General features: G+C 44.2%; 1 protein-coding gene across 9 annotated transcripts in view; it reads left to right on the top strand.

The window, feature by feature from the left end:
- Positions 1-23: 23 nt before the first annotated feature.
- ARFRP1 (ADP ribosylation factor related protein 1) overlaps positions 24-14188 on the top strand; it is a 55477-nt gene continuing 41312 nt past the window's right edge. Inside the window, exons 1-5 of one of the 9 annotated variants that reach the window (XM_053313691.1) lie at positions 24-300; positions 7018-7117; positions 8183-8270; positions 8482-8564; positions 9881-9962. In XM_053313691.1, coding sequence (XP_053169666.1) covers positions 7025-7117; positions 8183-8270; positions 8482-8564; positions 9881-9962 — 346 coding nt within the window. In that variant the 5' untranslated portion in view covers positions 24-300; positions 7018-7024. The other 8 variants (XM_053313696.1, XM_053313695.1, XM_053313697.1 and 5 more) reach the window with 8 other exon arrangements.

Below are 14188 nucleotides of genomic sequence, written 5' to 3'. Positions count from 1 at the left end.
CTTCGCCCTATCCATCAACGAGTCATACACTGTGCATCTGAGCATGCTCAGTATGGTTAAATGGGGAAAGCGGTGCTACAGCGGCAGTAAGGAAGCGTCATTCGCGGAAGCGGGCGCAGAAGGGTGAGCGCGGTGCACTTTGGGAGTGGTAGTGCTCTCCTCCCTCGACGCCTGAGAAGGAGGGGAAAGGCAGGCTTCCGCGCCGCGGGGGAGGACTGCGCATCCCAGGATACCCCGCGCGGGTGTTTCTCGGAGGCGGGGTCGTGAGGAAGGCGGCCGTGTGAGCCGCTGAGGAGACAGGTAGGACGGGCGGCGCGGAAGGCCCTTGGCCGGGGCTGGCCTAGCCGGCCGGCACCCAATATTCTCTCTGTCCCTGCTTGAGCAGAGGTCGGACGGGGAGAGGTGCGGAGGCCCGAGCCCCAGAGTTGTCGGCTGGGGTTGGGGAGGCGGCGCCTCTTCCTCCTCCTCAGCAGCAGTTATCCAGCGGAGGCGGAACGAGGAAGGGCGGGCAGGGAAACGAGAGGCCTCCAGATGCTGCTCCTGAGAGACAGACAGAAAGTCCACGAGGAGGAGGAGGAGGAGAGGGGTTCTGCTGGGGACGATGGGAGTTGTAGTCCTACATCATCTGAGGGACCAGACCTGGAGAATGATAATAATAAACATCGTTTCTAAGCCGCCCCATAACACATTGTTCTCTGGGTGACTCATAACAGAGGATTAAAACATACCATAAAAACACATAACACATTTAATCATAACAGGTAAAGGTAAAGTGTGCCCTTGAGTCGGTGTCGACTCCCGGTGCCCAGAGAGCCCTGTGGTTGTCTTTGGTAGAATACAGGAGGGGGTTGCCATTGCCTCCTCCCATGCAGTAGGAGATGATGCCTTTCAGCATCTTTCCTATATCGCTGCTGCCCAATATAGGTGTTTCAGCAGGGATTCGAACTGGCAACTTCTGGCTTGCTAGTCAAGTCATTTCCCTACTGTGCCATTAGGTCATAATAGACCCCCCCCAAAAAAAGGGGGGGGAACAAAATACAATACAAAACAGCTTTAAAACTTTTAAAATTAGTTAAAAATGAGAACAAATCTGAAAATCCAAATTTGAAAACCCAAATTTAAAAGTCCTGTGTGAACAAAAAGGTCTTTACCTGGCATCTAAAAGAACAAAGTGATGAAACCAAGGGAACTTCACTGGGTAGGCTGTTCCATAAGCCCCTGTTAGGAATCTGTGGTTTCTGATGCCTTTTGGGAGAAGCTTGGTCTTTCTCAACAGGAAATGTCATTTAAAATTCTCAAATGAACCAAGTTAGTATATTCACACACCAATGTAGAGCAGTGCTTGGAAAAGGGGTTCCTTACCTTGGGTCTTTAGATGGTGTTGGGCTACAATTCCTATCATCTCCAGCCACAACAGTAAAGATTGGGAACTCCTTACGTCGTAGGTTTACTCTTTTTGATTCTAGAACTGTAATGTTTGTCTTTATCTTTGCAGCTTGTTGTTAAATTCATGCTACTCACACAAACACACACATATAAAGATTGGGAGCCCCTACGTAGTGGGAGTCATCACCCTCTTCATGACCTGCTTATTTAGAGCAGGGGCCAAAGGGCTTTGTGGCTAGGGATGGTGGGAGTTAGGGATGTGCACGGAACCGGCGTTTCTTCCAGTTCGAAGGGTACATTCCCCCGGCCGCTGCTGCTTTCCCCATTCCCCCCCTCCATGCTGCCCGGTTGCCCTCATTTCCCGGATATGACCAGAAGTCGCATCAGCAGGCGCATCAGCGACTTCTGGTCATATCCTGAAGATGAGGGTGGCAGGGAGGTATGCTGCCGCCCCAATGGGCTTTGAAAAACACGGATGCCAGCAGGGGAAAAGCGGTGGGAGGGGTAAGTGCACCCTCCCCCGCTCTTAAAGATAGACCCCTGCCACCTTCAAGCCTCCCTGCTGTGGTTGCATGCACATCCCTAATGGGAGGTGCATTTTTTCAAAAGCCTTGTCTCTCTTCAAACAAACTCTGCTAGATGTCATTCTTAGAGATTAGGCAGAAGATCTGTTGCATTGCCATCAGTCCACAAAAGATACCAGGCCACTGGGAAGTTTTTGACCACATAGACCTATAATAAGAATTTGTAGTTTTAGAAGAGGGGAAAACCCAACTTTTGTAAATCTTCTTATCTTGCCAAAGCCAGGTGAGTGTCTGTTTACAGTCCTGATCTAGTGAGTTGCTTCATAAGGTAATCTATTCCAAACTTAGAACTTTTTTGTAAACTGTCTAGAGACTTCTGTAACCGGTGATATATAAACATGTTAAATAAAACTAGCTGGGCCAGGCGCAGAGCACCTGCACTGCCAGCCTGCTCACCCACTGCCACCACTACCTTTTTCTCCCCGACCGCTTTTTGGCCGGCCAGCTGGCTTCTCCCGCCGCCGCCACTTTTAGGCTGCCGGGCCGGCTGACTCGCTTCTCCCCGCCACCTGACCGCCCGCTTCCACACCCTCCCTGCCACCACTGGCCCACTTTTTCTCCTTCTTCATCGCTGCTTTCTGGCCACTATGTTCTTCCCTCCTGCCCTCACCCATGGCTATCCGGCAGCTCTTCGAACCCTCGCGAGAGCTGCCACGCATGGGATTAGCATGGGTATGTCTTAGAGAATTATATTTAGAAGATAAATAAATAAACAACCCCCACAACAGATGGTCATTTGTTCACCACTTAAAAGCTTGTAGGCAAGGGCAATTCACAGCAGTTTTCCCATCAAAAGAATACTTTCCCTTTTCTTTTGTTGCATCAGTTCATTTCTAGGCCTTGTTGCTTTGAAATGGCAAGTGTTGTTTCAGTGGAAGCTGAATCTTTAGAGCCAGTTGGCAGTTAATATAGGTCCATTCCAGGCATGGCACCTTCTAAGTGAAGTGGCGCAGCAAGAAAATGCTTAAGTAACAAGCATAAGGTTGCCGGTTCGAATCCCCACTGGTACTATATCGGGCAGCAGCGCTATAGGAAGATGCTGAAAGGCATAATCTCACACTGTGTGGGAGGAGGCAATGGTAAACCCCTCCTGTATTTTACCAAAGAAAACCACAGGGCTCTGTGGGCTCCAGGAGTCGGAATTGACTTGATAGCACACTATTTTTACCAGGCATGGCGGGATTAATTCAGCCATTAATGTTCTTTTTGTATACAAAAGTTATTCTGGCATCCCGATTCATATTTTTATTTTAGAACAAAGAGTGCATACTCAGGAATGTGAACATGTGTTAGTTATGTCTTTACTGTTAAAGAGATCCTGACTACAGAGTCTTGCTTTATAAATTTAAAACGCATCGCTGAGTCATGAAGTGTGGCAATGGCCATCTGCCCACACTTGAGCAAAATAGCTTGTCCTGCAGGGATGTGCACGGAACTGCGGGGAGAGGCTTGAAAGTGGTGGGGGTGCCATTTTAAGAGCAGGGGAGGGTGCACCTACTCCTCCTGCCGCTTTCCCCTGTCGGTGTCCATTTCTGTAACAGCTAGTCAGGGTGGCAGCGTACCTCCCTGCTGCCCCATTGGCTGGATATGGCAGGAAGTTCCAGACACGCCTGTGCTCCAGCATGTGTGCAGGCAGTGCGCACAAGAGCATCTGGAACTTATAGCCATATCCAGGCAATGGGGTGGCAGGGACATATGCTGCCACCCTGATTAGCTGTTAGAGAAACAGACTCCGGATGGGGGAAAGCGGCAGGAGGATAAGTGCATCCTCCCCTGCTCTTAAAGATAGACCCCCGCTACCATCAAGCCAGAGGAACCGTTGGTTCTTTTAACCAGTTCAGAGGCCCATAAAGCGCCTCCAAGCTGGTTCCATGCACATCCCTATTGTCTTGCTGAAATTTTGGTTCTTGGCTGTTTTCCACAACCAAGCAGTTTTGGATGGATACAGATTATCTAGACCTATTTCAAACTGGCTTTGGGGTTATGGGGTTGATACGGCCTTGGTCAGCCTGATGGATTATCTCCACATCCTTTTGGACAGTGTTCCCTCTAACAGGGATTCCCAGGTGTAGTTGACTACAACTCCCAGAATCCCCAAGCAAAAGCCATTGCAGCTGGAGATTCTAGAAGCTGTAGTCAACAACACCTGGGAATCCCTGTTAGAGGGAACACTGCTTTTGGACCTCTTGGCAACTTTGGATAACATTGGCCATGGTATCCTCCTGAGTTGCCTCAGGGAGGTGGAATTGGGTGGCACTGTTTTACAGTGGTTCTGTTCCTAACTCTCTGGTAGATTCTAGATGGTGTTGCTTGGAGACTGCTGCTCTGCAAAGTGAGAACTGAAGTATGGAGTTCCATAAGGCTCCAAAAGCAGTTGGCCATCTGTTATGGGATGTGATGAAGGCCATCAGCTTGGATGGCTTTAAACAGGGCTTCTACAAATTTATGGAGGGCAGGTCTTTCACTGGCTATTAGTCTTGATTGCTATAGGCTATCTCCAGGCTCGGAGGCAGGATGCCTCTGAATACCAGTTGCAGGGGAGCAACAGCAGGAGAAAGGGCATGCCCTCACCTCTTGCCTGTGGGCTTCTCGGAGGCATCTGGTGGGCCACTGTGGGAAACAGGATGGTGGACTAGATAGGCCTTGGCCTGATCCAGCAGGGCTGGTCTTAACCCAAAGTTGGAAGGCCCTGCTCTAAAGTCTTTACATCACTTTGTTCTACTTGATGACAGGTGAAGACCTTTCTGTTCACTCAGACTTTTTAAAACTGATGTTAAAATGGATTAGAGAAAAGTTCTTGAAATGTTTTGTGTTGTATTTTGTATATTTGTTTTGTGATTTGTTTGCTGTGTTTTATGTGTTTTTACTGGATGTTTTTTAACATTGTGCTGTGAGCTGCACTGCAGTACTAACTGTAAGAATTAGTATTGATTGAATGCTTGCCTGTTGTCTTAGGAGCTGGATGCAATGCGGGGGAAGAGTTTTGTTTAACCAGCTGTCAGGGGCATAGCTAGGCGAGAGGGGCCGTGTTCACCCCTTCCTCTGGTGGCCCCTGGGGTGAGGGAGATAATGAAGAAGATAGGGAGGGGTAGAGCTGGGCGGTCCTCAGGAGCATGGGGGCCCGGGTTCTTTGAACCTATCTGCTCAATTATAGCTATACCCCTGCCAGCTGTCTTTTGTAAACAGAACTGGCAAGCAACACCCTTACTGAATCTACACAGTTGTGCATGCGCTTCAGATCTCTCTTTATCAGGTCGTAGAATCTTTTTAGGATCATCTGTTTCATTGCCTGTTTTGTGTGGCATGGCACGGCTGCCTTTCCTCTGCAGGAAATCTAAACCAGTTATTCAAAGACTACATTGTCAGACTGAGACGAAACCTCAGCAGAATGTAACTAGTTAGGCAAACAATATAGTCTGGATACCTACACTAAATCTTTTTTTCAGTGACTAATCTGCTTATCTCAAGTTTGCATTCACTGTGTATAAATAGATTGGCTGGTTGTGCTTGGTATTCATTCAGATATATCTCACTTCCTAATTTTTTTTTAAAGCTTTAATGTCATTCCCTGTCTTTGTATACAGTTAAAGAAAACACTCTTAGAAAGTTGAATTTAGGCATATCTTTACTGTTCTCAGTAGATGCCAAATATAGTTACGTATGAGGAAAGTAAAGCAATCACATAGACTTTTCTGCCTTTGTTCAGTATATATACTTTATCGAAAAACCACACCAGCTGCAGATACTTGATGCTCGTATCATTATTCTCATCATTGTTCTCTGTGTGTGGTTTTGAAAACATAGCCTGTAAACCGGAGAATTTATTTACTACCAAATATAGCTGGGGATTAACATGGACAAAAGAGCTGTTGTCAAAAGAGACCTTAAAGTGTTTGCAACAGCATTTGCTAACATCCATATGTCCTGCATTTCCTTCCCTTGGCCTAGGGTCAATAGCTCAGTGGCTGAATACATGCTTTGCATGCCGATTCAGGCCCTGACATCTCCCGCTAAAAGGATCCCAGATGATAGGAAAGACTCCTGCCTCAGACACTAATGGCCCAAGCTGGTATAAGGCAGCTTTATATGATTATGCCATATGCATCCACATATGGATCTCATACTCTTCTTTGGAGCATGGAACTCCCTCCTTCTCAATTTCTGTAAAGCCCCATGTATATTGATTTTTGTTATTTTAACGTATATCCCTCTTTTCTTCCATCACAGAACTCAAGGCCACATGCATGGGGTTCCCAAGTGATCCTTCTGGGGATCCAGGCACTAACCAAACCTAGTTCTATTTCAGTTCAGCAAAATGGCTCCATGATATGCCCTCCAACCTACTGATGGCACTGTGTTAAAGAGTCATCAGTTCTGCTTTTTTGGCTCAGGGTTGCATGATCCAGCCCTGGAGGTTTTGCTGATAGTTGTAAGAGAACCAGGACATTAGGCAACATCCCTTGCCTACATCTTTCACTCTAGTTCCAGTGGTCCAGTTGTGCATCTTTTCCTCATGTCTGCTACAGCAATCAGGATTGTAGTCTTGTCCCAACAAGGCAGGAGAAAATTCTGATAAAGAGAAGATCCTGGAAAAGAGCTCCTTTCTTCTTTGACCTTTTATTATTTGTTTTCTGAAGGTTTTTTTGTTTGTTTTTACAAAAATATATGCAATTAAAAAAAACTTGTCCAGAGATACTATTTCTGGAACAATCACTGGGACCTGGGGGATGAAAGGAGGCCTGTTAGAGTTCCTTACAAGTCTAGGATCATGTTAAAATAACCCATCAACAAGGTTTGAACCTGTTTGTTTGAATATTTCCTGCAGAGTTTTCTCTGATCCCAATACTGTGATCCAGATCTGTGTGTTTGGGCCATTTAAACTATTACCCCCAAGTATGTAAGAGTTACTTATGGACAAGCAGCTACCACGTAAGTGGAGTAACATGTAAAAGGGCTCTGGTGTTTCTCAAATTGTGCCAAGAATGACAGAAAGAGCTGGGGAAGGAGCTCATTTCTTTCAGTCTTGTATCTGCTGTTTTGTTTGTAGGAGCAGGATGTATACTCTGCTGTCTGGGCTGTACAAGTACATGTTTCGGCGGGACGAATATTGCATCTTGATCCTTGGACTGGACAATGCTGGGAAAACGGTGTGTACCAGTGCTGATTTTTGTGGTGGGCAAACAAGGGCCCCTCTTTTCTCTTTCTGCTGCATTGGCTAGTTTCTTCCCAGATATAACAGTGATTTCAGATGTGTTGGATCAGGGCTTGACACATCTCAGACACCAAGAAGCCATGGCATCTAGAAATTTAACTGTGGGATTTTTGTTCTTTTACTTGTAAAGGGGGTAAAATTACCAATGGATGTTGTGCAGAGGGAGGGTAAGGAGAAATCCATTTACCCCCCTGCACAATGTCCATTGGTAATTTTGTCAAGTATCTGTTTTCTGACTCCTAAATAATTGGACTGGCTTCTGAATCCAAAGAAAACTTGTCAAGACCTATGAAGTGAGCTGCCTATGCTAGATGAAGTGAGCTACATTCACGCTAATTTAATTTTAGCAGGATAAATCCTTTTAAAAGAATTGTACAGTAATGTCCGTAGGTGGCCTGGTCACTTGTCCACCTTTCCTAGGTTCTCTATTGGTTTGAATCTGTGAGAATGTCTGGCACATTGATCCCCAATGTCTTTGCGTTCTAAGAGCATGTAAAGATCCTGGCCCTTGATTCCTTTGAGTTCTGACACATTTGTGTAAGATTTTTGCAGAAGAAGTATCTGGAAAATGACAAAAAGGTTTATTCTGATGTAACACCAAAATGTGGTTTCTGCTCCAGATGTACATGCAAACTCTGGAATGTATGGTTTTTCTCTTCCCCCGCCTTCTCTGATAGATCCCTTGATGCTGTCCCAAACAGCTACCTCCAAGGGTGGAGCAGCATCCCAAGCCATAATTTGGGGCTTCAGATCTAATGTGTAGCCATTGTTTCCTCAAGCTCTGGCATACAAACCAGCTTCAGTCTGTGGCTTCAGATCCTGAATTGCTGAATTATACAAATTGCTTATTTGAGCACAAAGTTTTGGGTTATTAGCTAGAGGAACCTAATTCCTTTTTGCAGATTTATCACACTTGGTTTCCAAGATTCAGAGTAAGATTTCTGTTTTCCACAAAGCACCTTAACCTGCTTTATTCTCTTCTCACTTACTCACCTTTCAGACCTTCCTTGAACAGACTAAAACAAGATTTAACAAGAGCTACAAAGGAATGAGTTTATCGAAAATCACAACCACTGTGGGCTTAAACAGTAAGCAGATCTCGTTTGTTGAAGGGAGAGAAAAGACAAGATGAACTGCTTTGGTGGGGGAGCTTTAAGTTTAAAAAAGAGAGACCAAATAGCTGTCAAAAGTATCTATTTGTAGTTGCTCTAAAGGTTTGCATGGGTAACTGTGCATGTGTGTACTTAGGTTGGTCTTTATACAAAGATGTCCATATTAGATTGCCTGCTTGTCTTCCAGTTGGCACTATCGATGTGGGCAAAGCCAGGCTTATGTTCTGGGATCTTGGAGGTCAAGAGGAACTACAGTCTCTCTGGGATAAGGTAGGTGCTCGTAGCTAATCTCTAAGTGTCAGCTGTGATACCCAGTCAGTGTAGAGAACCCAGGTTATACATATACAAACATATGAAGCTGCTTTACATGGAGCCAGTCCACCTGCCTGCCTCAGGATTATCTGTGCTTACTAGCAGCAGCTCTGCAGGGTTTAGGAGCCAGTCAGAGGTCAGGGCTTGAAACTGGGACCTTGTGTACGCTAAGCCTGTCTTCTGCCGTTGAGCTGCAGGCTCCCTCCCTCGGAAGGATAAAACGTGTTACATGTAAAGTGTCTTGAAACAGCCAAGCAAAACTCAGATACTGCAGTGGCTTGGCCCAGGAGAGTGAAATGCCATCTCAGTACAATCTCACAAATTACTTTGGGACAGTGCATATCTCTGGTGGTTTAAGATTGCATTTATATGAACATTGGGACTGCAGTATTACGAGTGGCAGAAGACTGTGGCATAGAATCCGAAACTAAAATGAGGCACCTTTTTAACGTGGTGATTCTCTTTATTTAGCAGGGTGAGAGTACTGTAACTGGCCTTATCCAACCCCAGCACAGTACCTCCAGTGACGGTTGCTGGTGTCTACCCTATGTTTCATTTTAGATTGTGAGCCCTTTGGGGACAGGGAGCCATCTTATTTATTTATTATTTCTCTATGTAAACTGCTTTGGAAACTTTTGTTGAAAAGTGATATATAAATAGTTGTTGTTTGTTGGTTAAACCATTTCCCCAAGAACAGAAAAGGATTTCACAGGGATACAAAAATAATACCTTTATTAGGGCCAGTTGATGCTAAAAAAAATGCATTTTTTTTTTGTTTTTCTGATAAAGGTATTGTTTTACTATCCCTGTAAGTTTTGTTCTAATGACAGAACATGTTTTCCTGTGTTACATTTAGAAAAAGATTTTGTGGCTATATTAATGTTCAGATCTCCTGGGACCTGAAATAACTGATATTTTCCAACTCTATAAAGGCATTATATTATTTATTTATATTATATTATTTATTTAGACATCTTATTTATGTATTATTTCTCTGTGTAAACCACCCTTAGCCATTTTTGGAAGGTCGGTATAGAAATCGAATAAATAAATTATATTAAGCATTTTACGTTTACATTCAGTTCTTCCTCTAAGAACGGGATGGGACCACAGTTCAGTGGATTTATGAAAAGTCTGTGGATGTATGAAAAGTCATGTCTCTGAAAGAGAGTTGGACTCAGTGCCTTTCTGGCCCTGTAATTCCATGACACATCACTAGAGGAAAGGAATCTTCACTTCTCCTTGGTGGGTTAATTCCTGTGTTCTCCTTTCAGTATTATGCAGAGTCCCATGGTGTCATCTATGTTATTGATTCCACTGATGAAGAGAGGCTTTCAGAATCTAAGCGAGCTTTTGGTGAGTTTTCACAGAACTGGCCTAGAAGAGGGAGATGTTTAAAAAATAGTTTATTTGGGAAAAGCAGAGCCTTCTCCTTTGTCTGATGGCAGGCACTGTTCAGTGCTTCAGAACTCAGCTTTGGCATTGTGAAGAGCCCAGATGATCCATGAGAGCTCTCTAAATAGACAAGTGTGTGTATAAAAAGATGCACTTGCTTCTGTCAGTGTAACTATTTACAGTAAGCAGGACTAATTGAGTATGGGGCTTGTTTCTTAAATACAACTGTCAAATAATCAGACTATTCCTACTAATGTTCCCAGAGTCCTCTGCTGAAACAGTAACAGGTTAATTCTCTTATGGAGTAAGGACAATGATTTGCCAGCTCCACAAAAAATAGAAGCAGGGTGTAAAAAAAAAAAATAAAGTTAACATTTGCAGTGGGAGTGTGCTCACTGTAACACACTGGAAGGGGAAAGTAGTTGTACAGGGATGGGAGGCTTCTCTGTGATCTCAGTTATAGCAACAGAAAAAACATAGACTGGTTCAGAGGTAACACAGAGCCAGGATCGATTGCTGACTCTGTATGGTATCTCCTAGCCTAGGGTGTGTGCAGTCTCCCCTCCTCTTGACACACGGGGGTCAAAAGGATGATTCTTCTGATCATGGCTTTGCACCAGGCAATCCTGCCTTATTCTCAAAGTTTGAAAATAAACTAACATCTTAATCTGTATCCATTGGCAGAGCCTGTCTTGTTTTGAAATATCAATGGCTCAGGAAAAGCACTAGTCTACTTGTCCATGATGAGTTGAAAAAAACATCTTGACAAGTATTGTACCAACAAAGCTCAAGGAACCATGTGATGAGTAAAATATTTTGTCTGGCTGGTGAACTGAGCCAACATCTCTTAATCCCTGATTATCTATCTATCTGTCTGTCTATCATATTTCTATACCGCCTGATATATACAGCTCTAGGCGGTGTACAAAATTTAAAATATTTAAAATTAACAAATTAAAATACATGACAATAAAAACAGAATAAAATAGATATGTTAAAATAAGTTTTTAAAATTATTAAAATTAATTCTAATTAAAAGTCTTCATAAACAGGAGAGTCTTGAGGTTCTTCCTGGAAAACAAACAGAGAAGGAGATGCTTTTATTTCAGTAAGGAGCATATTCCAAAGCCCTGGGGCAGCCGCAGAGAAAGCCCAGTCATAGGTCGCCACCAAACAAGCTGGTGGCATCCATAACCGGACCTCTCCAGAAGATCGTAACAGGTGGCAGGGTTTATGACAAAGGAGGCGCTCTCTTAAATAGCCTGGACCTAAGCTGTTATGGGCTTTATAGGTAAGAACCAGTACTTTGTACTTCATATGGAAACGTATTGGCAGTCAGTGCAAGGTGTTATGTGGTCCCTTAGTGTTGTCCCAGAGACCAATCTGGCTGCCGCATTCTGTACCAAATGTACAGAAAGGCATTCTGTACCAATTCGTACAAAGGCAGCCCCACGTAGAGTGCATTAAGAGTAGTCAAGCCTGGAGGTTACCAGCATTTATACCACTGTTTTAAGGTCATTCGCCTCTAGAAATGGATGTAGCTGACGTATCAGCCGAAGCTGATAAAAAGCACTTCTGGCCACCACCTCCACCCGAGAAACCAGGGAGAGCTTTGGGTCCAGGAGCACTCCCAAGCTATGTACATGATCTTTCAGGGGGAGTGTAACCCCATCCAGAATAGGTAGATATAAACCATCTCTTGGGTCCTGTCCCCCTACAATCAGTACCTCCATCTTATTTGGATTCAACTTTCTTAAGTTTCTTATCCCCCATCCAGCCCATTACTGCCTCCAGACAGGCATTTAAGGAAGATATGCCATTTCCTGAAGAAGTCGGCATGGAAATCTGGGTGTCATCAGCATATTGATAACACCCAGTACCAAACCTGATGATCTCTCCCAGCGGTTTCATGTAGATGTTAAAGAGCTTTAGAGACAGTATGGAGCCTTGTGGAATTCCACACTTTAATTCTCACTTAGTAGAACAACAGTCTCCAAGCGACACCGTTTGGAATCTGCCAGAGAGATAGGAGCAGAGCCACTGTAAAACAGTGCCACCCAATCCCACCTTCCTCAGGTGGTCCAGAAGGATTCCATGGCCGATGGTATTGAAAGCCGCAGAGAGATTCAAGAGGGTTAGCAGAGTCACACTCCCTGTCAATAGCCAGTTGGAGATCATCCATCAGGCCGACCAAGGCAGTCTCAACCTCATCGCCCATACAAAAGCCAGTTTGAAATGAGTCTAGATAATCTGCATCATCCAAAATTGCCTGGAGCTGAGAGGCCACCACCCACTCAACTACCTTGCCCAACCATGGAAAATTAGAAACAGGCCTGTAATAAGTTAACTCTGAGGGCTCTAGTGTAGTTTAGTGGTCTAATAATAAGACAATGAGCATTTATAATATTTACAAGACCCTCTCTGATAATATGATTATCAGATGAGATAAGCCAAGTTGGGTAAGGGTCAAGAGAACAGGTTGTAGGACGTACAGTCCGAAGCAGTTTGTCCACTTCCTCAGGAGTCATAAAATGATTGTATCTGAACCAGCCTGTTTGTTTGTTTGGATTTGTTAACACAGCAGGTGTATTTAAAAGAAAATATCTTCCACAGTTGTCACTGCAGGGAAGTTGTATTGCTTGGGCCTTAATCTTCAGCACACCACCCTTACTCTGTTTTGCTCAAAATGCTGTTTTCTTGGAGTATGCATGGGAGTTTTCTACCAGAAAGTTTGACTGATCCAAACCTATGTGGACTGGAGTCTTCCACAGAATCATTACGGGTAACAATACGGGGACTGAAAGGAGTCCTAGGGACATGCTATCACCCTCCAGATCAAAACACTGAGAGTGACCTGGAGTTGGAGAAACAAATAAGAGATTGCAAAGACAGAACAGTAATAATAGGTGACTTCAACTGCCCTCACATAGACTGGGTAAACTCGCATTCAGGTAATGAAAGAGAGGCCAGATTTCCAGACATGCTAAATGTCTGTGCCTTAGAACAGTTAGTTGCGGAACCAGCCAGAGAGATGGCAACCTTGGACTTAATCCTGAGTGGCACCCAGGACCTGGTGCGAGATGTAAGAGTTGCAGAATCATTGGGGAACAGTGACCATAGTGTGATTCAGTTCAGCATATATGCGAGTGGAGAATTGTCAAAGAAGTCCAATACAGATGTACTGAAGTTCAGAAGAGGAAACTTCTCAAAAAAGAGGTGACTGGTAAAAAGGGAAGCTGAAGGGAAGTCAGAAGGGTCAAATCACTCCAGAAAGCATGAGACTTATTTAAAACCACAATAATAGAAGCTCAGTTGGAATGTATACCAAGAAGGAGGAAAGGCACCAAGTTCAGGCGTTCGCCAGCATGACTAACAAATAGGGAAGCTATAAAAGGGAAGAAGACTTCCTTCAGAAAATGGAATTCCTGCCCAAATGAAGAGAACAGGAAGGAACATAAACTCTGGCAAAAGAAATGCAAGGAGACAATAAGGGATGCAAAAAGAGAGTTTGAGGAGCATATAGCTAGAAGTGTCATGGGGAATAACAAAAACTTCTTTAAATATATCACAAGTAGAAATCCTGCCAGGGAGGAGGTTGGCCCTTTAGATGATGAGGACACAAAAGGTATTATTACGGAGGATAAGGAGATTCCAGAGAAGCTGAATGCGTTGTTTGCATCTGTCTTCATGGTGGAGTATACAGACCATATACCCTCTTCAGAACTGAGCTTCTCAGGTTTAGAGGCTGAAGAACTGGACCAAGCTGAGATGATGCAGGAAGATGTTCCAAACTGTCTTGAAAAACTAAAAATAAACAAATCACCAGCGCCAGATGGCATCCACCCAAGAATTCTGAAGAAACTCAAATGTGAAACTGCAGATATCCTAGCAAAAATATGTACCTTCTCCCTACGATCAGGGTCTGTACCAGAGGACTGGAAAGTAGCCAGCCTAACTCTGATTTTCAAGAAGGGATTCAGGGGGGATCCAAGAAATTACGGTTAACTTAACTTTGGTGCCAGATAAATTGACGGAAAACATACTTAAGGACAAAATGGTTAAGTATATAGAAGAAAAGGCCTTCCTGAAAGAGAGCCAGCATGGCTTCTGCAAGGGGAAGTCTTGTCTCATGGACCTTTTGAAGTTCTTTGAGTGTGTCAAAAGGCATGTGGATAAAGGTGATCTGG

Source organism: Hemicordylus capensis, chromosome 4 (assembly GCF_027244095.1).
Source record: "Hemicordylus capensis ecotype Gifberg chromosome 4, rHemCap1.1.pri, whole genome shotgun sequence".
NCBI lineage: Eukaryota > Metazoa > Chordata > Lepidosauria > Squamata > Cordylidae > Hemicordylus > Hemicordylus capensis.
This window is presented reverse-complemented; position numbering and strand designations above follow the sequence as displayed.